The sequence below is a fragment of the Ammospiza caudacuta genome, chromosome 12 (assembly GCF_027887145.1).
Source record: "Ammospiza caudacuta isolate bAmmCau1 chromosome 12, bAmmCau1.pri, whole genome shotgun sequence".
Taxonomy (NCBI): domain Eukaryota; kingdom Metazoa; phylum Chordata; class Aves; order Passeriformes; family Passerellidae; genus Ammospiza; species Ammospiza caudacuta.
In genome coordinates this window covers 3754341-3771537 of record NC_080604.1, presented here as the reverse complement: position 1 = coordinate 3771537, position 17197 = coordinate 3754341, and the positions used below count along the sequence as shown (strand labels likewise).

The following is a 17197-nucleotide window of genomic DNA, read 5'->3' as shown; positions in this document are numbered from 1 at the left end:
GAACTTTTTCCCAGCCTCTCTCATTTCCAAAGATAAACTTCAACTCTGAATGGATCCAGTAGTGATGGATCTCTGCAAGGTGAACTTCTGCAGCCTTTAAGCTCCTCCTGTTCATGCAGGATCTCTTGCCATCCCACATTTCAAAGCAGCCATAAAAATAACCTTCTTTTTGTTAAAACTGGAGGAGCAGACACAGCACAGCATCACCCAAAATCCCTGGGCTCAGGGTCAAAGCTTCCCTACAACTCCAGCCCTCAGCACGGGATTTTGGCACTGTCCAGCCCCACCTGACCCATTGAGAATGGGGAGGTTCCTCTGTAGGCTGGGAAAGGTGAGAGAAATCCTCTTTGCCAGTCACAGGGTGTTCTCCTGCATCTCCTGGACTCTTGTTTCTGCTTTTCCATGTTTTGGAGCTGTTCCCTGCCCCAAGCTCCCTTCACTCCCAGTGTCAGCACACGGGGGAGCTCGCTGCCATCCCAAATTCCCTCCCTGTTTTTGTCTTCTGGAAAGAGCTGCCTCAAAGCTGCTGTGCCACTGCGTGGTTTCACTGTCCCCTTCTCCAAAAGCACAACTGGAAATCGGATTTCTTCAAGCAGTAAAAGAGATGAAGATGAAATTCAAAAAGCATCCTTGTTCATTGTAATTATTGCCTGCTTCTGGAAGGAAGCAGAAAGCTTCCATAGCTGATGGCACCTCCGAAATGCATTTTCCCTGAGAAGTTTCTGTAGAAACCTCAGCAAACTGAGCGATGGGGTTGTTTTATTTTTTGTGCAGCAGAATAACAGAAAATAGGGCTGGAAGGGACAGTGGGAACTGAGCTGTTCCAGTATCTCAGGAAAACACTGGAGTGTCCATGAGAACAGCACTGAGCTCCTGCCGGGTGCTCACCTGCCCTGAGCCACCTGCTCTGCTCTCTCTTTTTTCTCCAGCTGAAGAAAAAAATGATTATTTGGAAAAAAAAAAAGATCTTGAACGTCACAACCCAAAACATTCTATGATTTAATTATTTTTAAGACCGCTTCAAAAAGGAAGCCATTGTCTGGGAAGTAATTAGTTATCTAGCAATGGAAAACAGACTGTAAAATCCAGGTTAGAACACTCTTTAATTTTTTTTAAGGGCCCTTTCAGTGCATTTTTAAAATACTATTCCTAGTAAAATTCTCACTATTTAGCTTTTTTTCTGCCCTGAGCAGGCATTTCCTACCCACTCAGGGGAAATGACAGGTTTTGCAGAGGTTCTTTGGAAACTTAGTTGGGCAACAGCAAAAGCTGCTTGAAGTTTTTGAATTCTTTATCACAACTTCAGCACAAAGCAACCCCAGGCTGGCCCCATTTTTGCTGAGTGTGTTTTGCACACAGATTCCCTCAGTGCAGAAGGACAAGGCTGGACAGAGAACTCCAAAATTGTGTAAAAAGGAGAGAACTCTTCTCTTGCTGCCCTCCTTGCACAGACAGCAGGAAGGTGGATTTTTAAAATCTCGTCTCTCCATTGTAGCTGTTTCTCTCAGTCCACAGGGAATATAAAAACCAGCAAACAGCAAAATTTGTTGTGGGAAATGGATTTGTAGAGAGTTTTCAGGGCTTGACAGAAGGCTTACATAGTATGCATTTATATGTAAACTTTGAGATAAGAAATGTTGACTTAGAAATGCTCTAGAATAAGACAGATTTGTTGAAAGAGAAATAGAGTTAGAAAAAAAGTTTTAAAGGATGGTTTTGTAAATAAGACTAGATACTTTAGATAAATAGAACTATGAAAGATGCATTGCAGTAGGACCTATGAGGAGTAATTTTAGATTATTAGCTTTAAAGTATCTACAGCAAAAAGCTGACAAACTAAGAAACACTTATAGTGTTTTGTAATTGGGAAATTGTCACCTTCGAATTATGATAGTGTGAATTATAACACCTGCACTGCCTCATGAGACTGAAAACAGGATAAGTTTTTAAAACACATCTCAGTTACCCCATCTCTGGGTAGAAAAAAGCATCACCCAACATTCCTGGTCCTGTTCAGGGGCACACAGTGGGGCAGCTGCATCACCTGGGCACAGCCTCCTGCACCAGGGGAGGGTCTGAGCCAGGGATGCCCCAGCCCCCCTCACTGCACACTGAAGGGATAAAGCAGGAAGCTACAAGTCACTGAGAAATTCTGTATTTTTGGATGTTCCACGGCAGGATTTCTCTGCTTTGCTAAATTACACACCATGGGCTTGTTTGCAGCCCAGGTTTATTCAGTTTATACTCATTTTGTCTTGGTTTGGCCTTTGGCTTGAAACTGCCCCCAGTTTCTGTTCATAAAACTCCTTTATTTTACTAACTAAGCAGATAGGTTCTTCCAAAGCTGCACTGAGTTGTGAGGGGTTTTCACTGCACAAATCGTTCCCATTAGATTTCAGTTACTGAGTCAGCTCTGCCTTTGTGACTGATTTATTTTTTATTACAGAAGAAATTATAATTATATTTTATATTTTTATAATACTATAGTTATATTAATAGCATAATTATTAACATAATTATATTCTTGTTGTATAATATAATATAATATAATATAATTAATATAATTAATATAATATGCAAATAAAGTAATATTTTATATTATATATTATATATACTATAGATATTATAATATAATACATGGTCTATATTATTTTTAGTAATTATAATATAATTATTATAATATTTTTTAGCTCCACTGATCCATTTCATTCTTTCTTTAGGATATTTTGGCCCCACAGTCTTCCAGCCCTGCATCATCTACAGGTTCTAGTAGCCCACACCTACTGTTTTTGTGCCAACTTTATTAATTAATAATTCACTTGAGTTCTGCATCCCACTAAAGTCCTTCCCAGTATTTTTTGTACAATAACTGCTTCTTTCTTCAGCAGCCAATTCCTTTCCCTCACTGCAGTATTAGTGCTTTACCTTCTCCAGTGTAACTTGGCCATTCCCAATTTTCAGAGGCTTCGTTTGGAATTCTGTATTTCATGAGTCAGCTGGTTTTCATTTCTGAGACGAAGAATGTTTCATTTTTACCTGCATCTCATTTTTAGCTTTTATCCCACCTGCCATCTTGTCCTTCCTCCTGTGTTTATCATCATCTATAACACTTCAAACAGTCATTTACTATTTACCCTCCTCTTAATCTTTATCAATAACTCTCAGCAATCACTTTTTTTCTTAGTTCTCTTTTTACTTAAATGTTTTACTATTTATTCCTGTTTCTTTATAAACTCTAACTCAGCTCATATTTTGGCAACTCTCAATTGATCCCTCTCTCCTTCTTGACCTGAAAAACATGGCTTTCCCCTCAAAAATTGAAATACCTATGAAAAGCTCCTGTCCTTGCATTACAAAGAAAACCAAACGAGACCCAAAAACAACTCTACGTGCTCCAAGTACAGTTCACAAAGTCTTCAACCTCAGCCAAATCAAAATCAATTTTTGCTGGGACTCTGTTTAGCATCTCTTTTGCCCAAGGGCTATTTCCCTGCCAAGTTGCTGCTTTTGCTCCCACCCATTTCAACATTCTTCAGACTGTTCAAAATTCAAGTGTCTGTGAATCCAATCTGCATTTATATAAAGGTAGAAAAAGAAATAATGCCTTGATCAAATCCTAATGCAACTTATTTGAGGAATAAACAGCTTTTCCTGTCAGTTCTACCCCTAAAACCTCTAAGGAGACAATTTCAGGTAAGTGTGGAAAGGAAGTGCCACAGGGACATCTAGAGACATTTACATTCTAGATAATTAGTGGGGTTTGTGCTCTGGCTGTAATTAACCAATATTCCTAAAGGTCATTATGCAGCCAAATCCTCACTTGTTCTACCCAGGCTGAGAAATCCCTGCAGTGGATTTGCAGCATTCGTGGAGGCTTCCCCAAGTGAAGCTGTATTTTGGGGGACATTTATATAAAGAGCAAACCCCTGTGAGCAGGAGAGCCCCTTTGGGCAGCCCCACAGAATGTTCCTGTCAACAGCAGCAACCCCTTCTCCCGGGGAATTTGGGTGGGATGTGGAAATTGCGTTCCACAAAATGAAAACCAAAGGGGCTCCTCAGCCATCAGCCACCACACCTCACTCAGGTAATCCTAAACCATCCCAAACTCACTCCTGAACCACTGATTCTGCCCCAAACCATCCCAAACACAATCCTGTGCCACTGATTCTGCCCCAAACCATCCCAACATCACTGGTTCTACTCTTTAGCTCCTAAACCATCACACACTCCTGATTCTGCCTTTAACCATCCCAAAGACACTCCTGAACCACTAATTGTGCCCCAAACCATCCCAAACTCACTCCTGAACCACTAATTCTGCCCCAAACCATCCCAAACACACTCCTATACCACTGATTCTGCCCCAAACCATCCCAAAAACATTCCTGAACCATTGATTCTGCTCTTTAGCTCCTAAACCATCACAAACACACTCCTGATTCTGCCTTAAACCATCCCAAAGACACTCCTGAACCACTGATTCTGCCCCAAACCATCCCAAACATACTACTGAACCACTGATTCTACCCTAAACCATCCCAAACACACTCCTGCACCACTGATTCTACTCTTTAGCTCCTAAACCATCACACTCTCCTGATTCTGCCTTAAACCATCTCAAAGACACTCCTGAACCACTAATTCTGCCCCAAACCATCCCAAACTCACTCCTGTACTACTAATTCTGCCCCAAACCATCCCAAAAACATTCCTGAACCATTGATTCTGCTCTTTAGCTCCTACACCATCACAAACACACTCCTGATTCTGCCTTAAACTGTCCCAAACACACTCCTGTACCACTGATTCTGCTCTTTAGCCCTGAGTTTCCAAATGAGGACCCTGCAGGTCCATTTTCCATGACAAAATCCTGCATTTAACCCCTTGCTCCCTGCAGTGTGTGAAGCCAGCCTGCCTGCAGATCAGTTTTATTCCAAAACACGTTTGTGCTACAAGGTGGCAGGGGGGTGAATGTGGAGGCTGTGCAGCAAAAGAAAAACAGAAAATCAGCAAGAGGGGTGAATCCATGAGCAGGACAGGTCTGGCCCAGCAGCTCTGCTCAGAGAGGAGCTGCCACAGCTGCTCTGGCAGCACCTTGCAGAGGTGAGGAGAACACTCTGCAGCTCATCTGCCAGCAACTGCTGCTCCAGAAGGAGCTGGATTTTATTAAAGGCCTTGGCTCAGGGCAGCAAACAGGGCTGGTTCAAAGCCTGCCTTTAATATCAAGTATCAAGGTTCTGACTGTCTGAAAAGAAAGGGCTGGATTACTACAGACCATTGAAAAACCATGAGTAAGATTTCTCAATTAGGAATGTAATGCTAATTAGACTTTTTTGGGTCAGCCTGGGTGGGTTGGCTAATTAGCCAAAGTAATATGCCCATGTGATTGGCCTGGAGTGTGGGTGAGGTTCCTGGAAGCACCAGGTGATATCTGGTGGAAAAAAAAAAATAATAAAAAAATGAAAAGGATGTGTGGGTGGTAAAATCAGGACAGCTGCAGTCAGTGACTGGGGAGGGGGAAATACACCTTGAACAGAGAATGCACTGGAGGGAGAGAGCTGAGGGAAGGATGAGGGAGCTCCTGGAGTGTTTATTGAAAGCTTGGTTTGGGATGAAATCATTTCTTTGGGAGATGAGAGATATGCAGATTGCATAAGGGCTGCTGGTGCAGTTTGTGATAGAACCTGAGAGGTTTCAGAGCCAGAACAAATGGCAGATTTGCTCCAGCCTCAGGGCACGGGGCAGACAGGGGCCCTGCAGGGCTGTTCCAACATTACAGTGCATGTGATTTCAGCTGCCAGCCCGTGTTTCTAAATCACACACCAGTTTTACCTGCACAGCCTTTTGTTTTATGGAAGAAGGATAACACCCATATCCTCCCTGGGCACCCTGTGCCACTGCTGAGTGCTCCAGGCTGGGCTGTGGCCCTTGGGAAGGGGAGGGAGCCCATCAGGTGCTAATCATGACAATCCCAATTATTAAACCTGCTGTGTGCTTTCTAACAAACTCACGTGGGCTGGTTGGGACTGCAGGAAGAAACCCTTGGAGTTCCTGCAGCTCACTCCTGGTGGTTTCCCTCCCAGAGCTCTGTGCTCTTTCCCAGTGCCCAGCAGCAGAGTGAGGGGTGCCAGGGGCATCCCAGCCCTGGCACAGGCAGGGGCTGCATGTGGCTGGTGTGGTAAATCAAGGAGCACAGGTTGTGAGGATCATTTTTTGCTCCTCATTTGGGCTCCTGCAGGTTGGTAACTCTGAATAATGAGAGTTTTGGAGCTGCACTGTGTCCTTTTATTTATGCAGCTAAAGCAGACACAGCAACTTACACTCTAACATTTCCTGGTGGCTTTGCCTTTCCTTACAAAATTTTCTTATTTTCTACATATCCTCACCCCTTTAGTGATGCTCACCAGGCACTGTGGAACTGTTTCAGGTAAATCAAGGAGCACAGGTTGTGAGGAACATTTTTTACTCCTCATTTGGGCTCCTGCAGGTTGGTAATGCTGAATAATGAGAGTTTTGGAGCTGCCCTGTGTCCTTTTATTTGCAGCAGCTGCATGCACTGGAGGGCTCTTGTGCCATTTAGAACTCAGCAGCTGCATTGCTGGGCAGGAATTCAGAGCACCAGGAGCAAGATTTATTCTGTAAATAAAGTACTAGGAGCAGGATCAAATACAAATCTATCAGAAAAAAACCTCAGTAAGCTCTGCAAGAAACATGTTTAATTGATTTTGCATTTGCTCTTTAATAAATTCTGCATTTTTTTTCCTCTTGACAGATGGCAATTTGATTTCTGGATCCTTAAAAAATAATCCTAAGTTATTATCTCCAATGATTTAACATCTTTCAAGTTTCAAAATGTTAGAGATGGGCCTAAGACAAAGTTTGGATTCAAATACTCCTGTTCCCAGAGGGTGTTCTGCTCCAAGGTCTTGGTTCAGGCCCATCTTTTCCTTTCACAAGTATCCATGTGAAAAGGATGCTGCCAAATCAACCTCCTGTTTTGAAAAGTGAAGTATCACATGTGTTTCTAATAACATGTCAGATGGAGAAGCATGAAGTCATTTCAATTATTTTTATTGTTTGTCTGTGGTTTTTTGCTTTCTTCTTTCATTTTGCTTAGCAAAACAGTGAAGCTGGAGCAGCCCACCTCCCTCCCCACTTACAGCCAGCAAATCAAAGTGAAACTATCACTGGCAAAACTCCTGCTGTGCAAACACTTCTGGATACAAGTGAACATAATTAAAAATCGATTATTTCTTAAATTACACAAAGGTATCTGTTGAAATCCATTTCCTATTCAGTCTGTCCTGAAAAAAAAAAAAAGAGAGAGAGAGAGAGATGAATTGAAATACAGAAAAAAATTGGTTGCTGGTGCTGGGAACTGAGGATAAAGTCCTTCCCCAGATGGAGGTAAGGTTGGGAAGGCACTCCCTGCATCCTGATCACATGCTGCACAGGGAAAACAGTTTTTATAAGAGCTCAGCCTTGGACCAGCCCAGGATTCATATATCATGTCAGGCAGCAACTAAATTAAAAAATGGTATCTGGAATAAATTTCAAGTATATGTTCAGCCCCACCAATAAAGAGTTTTCTAATGAAAATAAAGACAAATTAGTGGAAAATTGGAACCGAGCTACTCTAATTTTTTTTTTTTCTCTTCTGTTTTCAAATGTGTTTTCCAGAGTGGATCACTAAAGGAGCCAGAGCCAAACAAAGTCCCACCTCAGCGACCACCACCTCAAGGTTGTTTACAGTACATTCTCGACTGTAATGGCGTTGCAGTAGGACCAAAACAAGTCCAGGCTACTTAGATAACTGAGACCAAAAGCGAGGGTCAAAGCAAAAATGAAAAGTGAAAAACAAATCAAAACCCAATTGAAATCAGAGAAACAACCAATCTGAATGCAAGCATCCCAATTTTGTTCAGTTTGCCATTGTTTCAGTGCTGACCTGGACTGTGTTTTTTCTATGCAGTGTCAACTCTCCCGTCTGGTTGTTTCCTTGTTCCTGTCTGTGCGTGTAACGCTTTCCAACCTTCCTCTGTAAACTCGTGATTGCAGGGCTGCTGTCAACAGTGTACAAAGAATGTGCCTCTCTAGAGCCCAGTGCCATGTACAGCCTGGATGGTTAGACAGTATTTCTGGAGTATTTGATATTGTTCAGTACAATCCCCCCGAGGTGCAAGCCCCCCGTCCCTCCGCTTACTCTGTGAGTGTGTGCACACTGTACTCATAGCCTTTATTTTTCTGTGCGTGTGCATGACCAATAGGTAGGTGATTCCAGATATATTTTTAAAGTCTAGATTAGGATTTGCTAGTGAGGCTTTTTATTTATAATTTTATAAAGTTTATTAACCTTTGAGTTTTACTTCTATGCGAGTGGAAGTCTGCTATTTTGGTGACTCCATAAAAATACAGTTCTTCCCAAGGAATATTTAAAATATCTTCTATTTTACATACTGGTATTCATATTTTTAGTAATTCTGCATTAAATTATTAGCTACGAAGCTATGTAAATGGGCCACCTATGTGCAATATCTCAGTGAAAGTGTGAGTATTTAATGTATCCTGTTTCAATTAAGTAGTACCTTTTGTTGTCATTCTGAATTAGTAATCTATGGAGATTTTTAATGAAAACTAATGCAAATACTTTCAAAAAATCTTATACTTACCTAAGATTTAAATCCCAGGTTATTTGGTGAGAAGTACCTCAAGGACTGTTAAACTTCCTGTAAGAGCTCATTTCATTGCAAATACTGAGAAGTGAGGGGATGGCAGACCAAGGTACCTTTAACCAGCTGAGGATCCTGGGTTAGAAAATGCAAGGCAAAAAACTGTCAGTGGTTTTCTTTACCAACTCAGGTCTCCTATTTTACACCTGCAAGTTTCCAGAGAGCTGTAAAGAAAATCCAGTCCCGACGTTATCCACATAAATAGGGTTTCTAAGAACATGCAAAAGGACTTGAGGTGCCTGACAACTGCTAGATTTTCTGTAGGTAAATTCTTTGTGATTTTTACATAAGCAGTGCTAGGAGAACTCCACAGGCAGGCAGTTAATCTGTTGGGAGAAATCTAGCCCAGAATCACAAGCTGCACGCTGCTGGCATACCAGAAAGCTGAGTTGCAAGCCAGCCACAAAACTATAATTTTCATCTTGAATATGTACAAAGATGAGTAGTGGCCATTAGTTTAGTGCAAACAATTATGTTTAAAGGGAAAACAGCCTGATGTTCTACGTCTGTTTTCCCTACAAACACTGGAAAAAGTTATCAGTGAGTCTCATCATTCTTAGTGTTTCTTTTATTTGTACGAGCTGGCTGGTGAGATGAGAATTAAGGTATGCACTATTAGCTATTTAAATGTTTGTGGTAAGTGCTACTGTTTACTACCTATCAGTAAATTACATGAATATTTTGCTTTAGTGATCAGCATTTGTCTGGGTCAGTGATCGTTCCAACGATGGCATTGGCTATTTTGTTCTATGTCAAGGAAATCCCACCCAGAAATCAGGTTCACAAATCCTTTCCTCCAGACACCCTAAAAGAGAACAAACCATACTGCCCTGGGGTGGAGAACTGAATCTGATGACCGATTTTCCTTGCAAGCAGTTGGTATTTTTTTGCATGGAGTAGTGCCAGTATTCACAAGTGCTTTTCACAGGACATTTGTGTGTGTTTGTGTGTGTGTGTGTGGAAGACCTGGGTGTCTCAGACAGGATTCCAGCCTGTTCCCTGGGAAGGATTCGCAGGGGCACACACAATTCCTACATCCCACAGCCAAGAAACAAGCCAAGATGTCTCTCTGCATGTCAGCATGCTTAGGTGCAATATTGTGGGTAACAGGGAACAGATGTTTTACAGTGTAGGCTTAATGTTCAGTTCTGTTGAGTTATTTTTGGTAAAAGTTTCTTTCATGATTGTTGCCTTTTGTACAACCCAGCTGCAAGAAAGTGAGCAAACGCTGGAAATGTGACAGCAGTATATCTTTTATGTGAAATCTCTTGTACAGCTTAATGTGCAATAAAAGAAAGTTATATCTGTCTTCAGTGTAAAGTTTCTGGCATTCAAGCCTGTACGTACAAGTGGGGGAAAGAAACCTTTCTGGTTTTCAATATTGAGTGAAAGGAGACTAATAAGAAAAGGCTCCTTATTAAGATGTTGCAAGACCATGTTATCACCTTCAAATATTTCCTACAAAAGTGGTTCAAATTAATAAACAATGAAGGCACATTCCTTAACATTCAGTACGTGCTATTTATCTTTCTGCACCACAACACACTGCTACAATTGTGCTAAAACTCACTGAGGCATCAGCACGTGCTGTCCTCACACACACACACTGGAGTTCTTCTAGTAAGGGGAAAGTTAACTGTAAAAGCAATTTAAAAACAACAACAACAAAAAAATAATGTATTGCAGCAGTACATCTAGATATGATGGTTTGCTTTTGGAGACTTGAGCAGATTCAGTGTTTTAATTGCACTAAATATGCAAGACTGAAAATTCCCAGAAGGTCTAGCTCAGTTGTGCTCTGTGGTATTTACAACAGCTCTTATCCTGAGTGAAGCACTGTACAAACAAATACTCAGAATGTCATCCCATCCTTTCTCCCCTCAAGTCAGATGTCCTGAGTGCATTTTCATATGCAAGGGTTAAAATTCACTTCCAACAATCATCAGTCCAGAAAACTCCAGTCAGACCTGGGAGCTGAGATAAAAGCAGCAAGCCCTGATGTCTGGCACATCATTATTTCAGCCAGAAAGCAGAAAAAACCCCACTGGTGATACTGTAGCATCTTTCAGCCGTGGGTTGCACAGCCTGAGTCTCTCCTGCATGTTGTGGTTTCCACTCCATGCAGTAGTTTGCCAGTGAAGTGCCTTCCTGGTAAAGAATTTGTAGTGATTTCTTGTGTTTCTTGTAATGTTCTTGACATATCTCACTAAAGGGTTAAGTAAGTTATGAAAATACTTTCAACCAGCCAGAAAATGAGAGTGTTTTACTGCTGTAAGAGTGAATCTAAGAGGAATATTACAGAAATTATTTTAAGACTTTGGAGGAAGAAAATATCTGCAATAACTACACAGAAAATAGTGAATGTCTTGCTGAATTAGATATTACTGCTCTGTTCAGTTACCTCACAGCCTCTCCTTGACTTGGGCCAAAACTGTTTTGGGTGTAACTCCATTGATTGAGTTTGAAATCAGTACCTGGGATAAGTGGGGTGCTATTTAGCGGTTTTAAGGCTGGTTCATGGGGGGCTCCAAGCAAGTTCCTCATGAGTGTGAGCAGTGCTCTTGCCTCCATTCGAGCACACGCGAGTAGGCTTTTACCTCGAAAGTAGCGTTAATCACGTTGGAGAGGATGGTTTTAAAGTGTTGGTTATGAAGTTCTAAATGAGGCCTCTTTGCAACTATAACATTATGAAGTTTTTCTTGTACTGAACCTAGGGGGCCCAGTGCAACCCCAAGGAATGCAATCCCAAAGCCAGGAGGCATTGCAGCCCCAGCGCGTGTTCCCCGCGGGGCAGGCAGCGAAGCCCGCAGCCTCGCAGCCCCAGCGCCCGCCCGGACCCACCACCCAGCAGCCTCGGCCCCAGGCCCAAGGTCCTCCCAGCTCCAGGTTATCAAAGGAAGCAGAGCCACAGCCACAGCCCCAGCCAGAGCCACAGCCGGCGCCGCAGCAGAAGCCGCAGTCGCACCCGCAGCTTAAGTAAGAGTCGCTTTATCCGCGCTTCTTCTCTCCTCATGGCATAGATTCTGTCTGACTGGGACTGGGGGGATGCTCTGACAGCCAGGGGGGAAATGAACGTGTTGTTCCCAAGTTTAAAAGGAGGTGAAATAGCTCAAAAAGCTTAATGCCTGGTAATGGAGTCAAGTAAACGGCTAGCGTTAGTTCTAGTCCCAAGTTTAAAACGAGTTTTTAGTCCCTGGTAATGGTGTAAAGTAAGCTTCTAGTCCCAAGTTTAAAATAAGTCTAAATAGTTCAAAAACTTAATCCCTGGTAATGGAGTAAACCAAGCTGCTAGCATTAGTTCTAGTCCCAAGTTTAAAATGAGGTTAATTGGCTCAAAAGGCCTAATCTCTGGTAATGGAGTAAAGTAAACTTCTAGTGCTAGTTCTAGTCCCAAGTTTAAAACAAGGTTAAATAGTTTAAAAAGTTTAGACCCTGGTCATAGAGTAAAGTAAGCCGCTAGCATTAGTTCCAGTCCCAAGCTTAAAATGAGGTTAAATAGCTCAAAAAGATTAATCTCTGGTAATGGAGTAAAGCAAGCTGCCAGTGCTAGTTCTAGTCCCAAATTTAAAACAAGGCTAAACAGCTCAAAAATCTAAATCCCTGGTAATGGAGTAAAGTAAGCCACTAGCATTAGTTCTAGTCCCAAGTTTAAAATGAGTTTTTAGTCCCTGCTAATGGAGTCAAGTAAGCCTCTAATGTTAGTTCTGTTCCCAAGTTTAAAATGAGGTTAAATGGCTCAAAAAGCTTAATCCCTGGTAATGGAGTCAAGTAAACTAGCATTAGTTCTAGTCTCAAGTTATAAACAAGGCTATATAGCTCAAAAAACCTATGCCCTGATAATGGATTAAAGTAAACTGCTAGCACTAGTTCTAGTCCCAAGTGTAAAACTAGGTTTAGTCCGTGGTAATGGAGTAAAGTAAGCCTCTAGTGCTAGTTCTAGTCCCAAGTTTAAAAGGAGGTTAAATAGCTCAAAAAGCTTAATCTCTGGTAATAGAGTAAACCAAGGTGCTAGCATTAGTTCTAGTCCCAAGCTTAAAATGAGGTTAAATAGTTCAAAAACTTAGTCCCTGATAATGAAGTAAAGTAAGCTGGTAGTGCTAGTTTTAGTCCCAAGTTTAAAACAAGGTTAAACAGCTCAAAAAACAGTCTCTGGTAAAGGAGTAAAGTAAGATGCTAGCATTAGTTCTAGTCCCAAATTTAAAATGAGGTTAAATAGTTTAGAAGGCTTAGACCTTGGTCATAGAGTGAAGGAAGCTGCTAGCATTAATTCTAGTCCCAAGTTTAAAATGAGATTAAATACCTCAAAAAGCTTAATCTGTGGTAATGGAGTAAAACAAGCTGCCAGTGCTAGTTGTAGTCCCAAGTTTAAAACAAGGCTAAACAGCTCAAAAATCTTAATCCCTGGTAATGGAGTAAACTAAGCCTCTAATGTTAGTTCTAGTCCCAAGTTTAAAATGAGGTTAAATAGTTCAAAAGCTTAGTCCCTGGTAATGGAGTAAAGTAAGCCACTAGTGCTAGTTCTAGTCCCAAATTTAAAATGAGATTAAATAGCTCAAAAAGCATAATCTCTATTAATGGAGTAAAGTAAATTGCTAGCATTAGTTCTAGTCCCAAATTTAAAATGAGATTAAATTAAAGCTTAAAAAGCTTAATCTCTGTTAATGGAATAAAGTAAGATGCTAGCATTAATTCTATCCTGATCACCATGCAAAATTTAATCTGCCCATTGTGCAATTTCTGCCCCGGCCAGGTCTGAAAACTCATCATCTTTTTAGTCTTTGTTTCCTCCTTTTGGTGCCACTGACTCACGGGCTGGGTGTGCTGTCAGTCTGCCCTGCAAGAGGAAGTCTTATCTGCTTCAACTTTTAACCTTGCAGTCACTGAGACAACAGATTCTGTTTCCAAAGGCACAGTCCAGGCTGGGTCATGTTGTACAGTGGCTGCCAAATTGGTTCTCTCTGCTGCCTGTGGTTGTGCTCAAGCCCTGCCCAGAAAAGGCTGCACAAAACTCAAAATTAAAAAAAATAAAATAAATAAATTTTTTAAAAAGTGGTTGTCCCACTTCTGGAAGGTTCCTTACTGATTTACACCCAGTAAGGAATATGGAATATTCCCCCTGAGCTCAAACCCAGCCAACAGAAACCCCAGGGAAGCACCAGCAGAGCTCTGCAGTTTTCCAGCACAGCAGCCCTGACACAACCATTGCCAGGAGAGTCTCAGACCCTCCTCAGTCTGGGATGCACAAAGAGCTGCACAGAGGCTTTGTTTCCTCCCAGGAACACAGATCCCCTTGTTCCACCCACTCCTGTGCTAACACCAGGGGGAAACAACCCCGGGTCCTCCCTGAGCCCATCTCAGTGCCAGGGACGTGCTGGATGACAGTATTGTGCAAAGAGGACAGTGTTTGCCTGGCCTCCCTGGCACAATGTATTTCTTTATTCTGTTTTCTGATCATAAGCCTCAAATTGATTCCTCCATGATTTCAGATTATAGAGAATAGAGAGGTGGAATTTTTAAGCAAGATGGAAATCAGTTTATAGTTTGAAACTTCGAGGGCTCTGCCACATGCTGCCTCCCAGTTTTCTCCTCTAAGCTTTTTGTTCACATCTAGATTCATTTTCCTCTTCTTCAAATGGAAGAGTCTCTCTTTAAAATAAAATAACAAAGGAGAAAGGAAAGTTTTTAAGATGCAAGCCATAATAAGAGCAGCTTTCTAAGTTTCAGAAGCAGTTTTAGGTGCACACCAAGGCTCAGATCTCCTGCCTGTAGGATTAACTCTATTTGCATGTGTATGCTTTGTATTCACCCACATGCTGTTGCCTAACCTGTATGTACATGTTATTAATCTGTGAATAAATATTTAATTAGGCTACTTATTGTGTTACTAATCAAGTCAAGTGCTGCTTCCCACCCTCCCTCTTTCAGTGAGTACAAACAAACATTTATCAGTCTATTCTCATTAGCACAACTATAATTTATGAAAAACCTAAAGCGCCTGCAGCACTGTTTGCTGTACATTATTAGTTTAGAAGAAGAGGAGCTGCAAACCATGAGGAGTCTGAGACAATTTGAATAAGGAAAGTGCTACAGTTTTACCAGAGCCAAAACTGAAATCTATTGTGCTGAGATAAAAATGAAATCAGGTAACTCCTTTTACCAATGTAGGGATGTCTTTGTAAAAATAACTCACTAATGTCTTCTATTTCAATTCAAGCCTCTTTTTTATACGTTATTTTATCAGACAAGTCACAAGTTAAAGTTTTAGACTATAGTTATTTTCCTCCTTGTTTTCCTTGTAATATTTTTCATGCTTATGGGAGCTCACACAGGAGTTACATGACAGAACTAAGAATGGAGTAGCATTGCCAGGCACTGCATACAGAAAAGAAAAAATATATCCAATTTGGGGTGTTTTCTCAAAGATATAAAATGTCTTTAAGCCTGGCAGAGGGAGAGCACATTACAGTTCAGGATTCAAACACTTGTAAAATACCTGATTTTTCTCTGTGCACAACCATTTGCAGCCTCACCAAAACACAATTATTTATCAGCCCTGTTGGGCTGTGATTTGGATTTAGTAGCCAGGCCCACATTTTCCTCAAGGCTCTAATTTGCACCATCCAATTCAGATCTGTAGAAAGAAAAGAAAACACCACTGTGTTCCTTGAAGGAAATGTTATCCTCAAGCCTTACTCTCAGTGCAGAATTACGTGGGACATAACAAAAATGGGTGAAAGCCAATTTTTGTCCAGCCAAGGGACAAATCTGTTGGAGCTTGGATTGTCTGTTTGGTCTGGCTTCTCCAAGGGGTTGTGGTTCCACTTGGTGTGCACCCAGTTATCCCATGGGATGCTGTGGAGGGAATTCCAGTGGGAATTTCTGTGATTTCCTCTGAATTTCCCCTCCCCTGATCCAAGTGCTGGGGGGTGGAGGCTGGGGGACAGCGTGACCATGCAGAATTGTTGTGTTTGTGTCTTGCAGCAAGTCTCAGTCCCTGACCAACGCCTTCAGCTTCACAGAGTCCTCCTTCTTCAGGTCGTCCGTGAACGAGGACGAGGCCAAAGCTGAGACCATCCGGAACCTGAGGAAATCCTTTGCCAGCCTCTTCTCTGATTAGCCAGCTTCGTGTAGAGTCTGAATGTCCCATAGGTTTTGTTCTCCCTGTGCCAGCACCCTTCTCTACTGTGCTCACTGTTGTACCAAGCAATATGTCCAACCCACAGAAACACAAATCAATAATAGCAGGAGGACTTTGGTGGGGGAGACGCCACGCAGGAACACGTGGAAGGCTCAGGAAGGAAGGAAGGAAGGAAGGGTTCCATTGCTCCCACAGAATGTCTGGTTCCGAGGTCCTTATCCATTGTAATTTTGTGGCCTTACTGTGACTGAAGTATATAATCCTATTTGAGACTCCTTTGTAGAATTGTGTTAATAAAGCATTGGGAAGGGGTTTCTCCTGGCTCTGCCCACCCCCAATGCATTGCAATGCATGTGTATTTCGTGTGTAAATGTTTTGTACTGCGCAAGTATAGTCTTGACTTGTTCTTGCCTCCCAGACTCAGGAGGCCATTCACACTGACATTCTTGTCCAGCCACATGAATAATGTGAGAAATTGAAGCAGTTTCTTCCTCCTTATCCAATCCCTCCATCAGCTGGTTGTGGACTTCTGATGTATTGCTGGGAGTTATCAGTACACTAAATGTCATAAATAGAGTGTATATGTACTACTGTATCTCCATATGTCTATTTAAAGAATTTATTTCCAGACTGTAACCATAACTGGGTTTAGTTGCAGAGAATATGCATGATGTTACCCTTATTTTTGTGAACACCTTCTAATAAATGTAAAGTCCCATGCCTGATTTAAAAAAAAATGTCTTCTACAAAGCTTGTTTAGACATCAATATATATTGTCTATTTTGACTGATATCAAGAGGGTAGCTTTATGATTATAAAATATTTGGACACAAACTACAGCTGTAAGAAAATAAACTATCACAATGAATTCCTTTGTTGAATCAGCATTATAAAAAAAAACCTATAAATTGTAGGAATCACATTTACATTTTCTACTGAGTTGTGTGGTTTAAAAGATTTTTTTTCTGACTCGTGCAAACAGAATTGATCCCAGACTTTGAGGCAGTAGCAGCAGATTTTAACAGAAGTTATCTGAGTCAAACTGAAAGAAGCTTGTTAGTGATCTCTAGATTACCCATTTCCAACAGATTTTCATGTCATTCTGAATCTCTTATCATGAATTATATGTAATCCTTGCCAGGAAACGGTGCTAACAGAAGAAAAAAGAAAAAAAAATTACTGAATAATATTAACAGGGAGAGAAGATTAATGAGGGAGAGAAAGAGAACACCGTGGTGACTTACAAACCCCCTTGGATTTGTGGTGGGTGGGTTTGTAGGGACACCTCTGTTTGCCTCAGAAATGTCAGCTCCTGGAGACTTGGGAGCTG

At 41.5% G+C, this 17197-nt stretch overlaps 1 protein-coding gene across 1 annotated transcript in view; it reads left to right on the top strand.

Moving 5' to 3' along the window:
- Positions 1 to 16720, top strand: part of SYN2 (synapsin II) — a 189097-nt gene extending 172377 nt beyond the window's left edge. Inside the window, exons 11-13 of the mRNA XM_058813189.1 lie at positions 7681 to 7741; positions 11444 to 11705; positions 15711 to 16720. Of these exons, the coding sequence (XP_058669172.1) occupies positions 7681 to 7741; positions 11444 to 11705; positions 15711 to 15846 (459 nt within the window). The 3' untranslated portion in view covers positions 15847 to 16720. The remainder of the gene's footprint in view (positions 1 to 7680; positions 7742 to 11443; positions 11706 to 15710) is intronic.
- Positions 16721 to 17197: the final 477 nt, after the last annotated feature.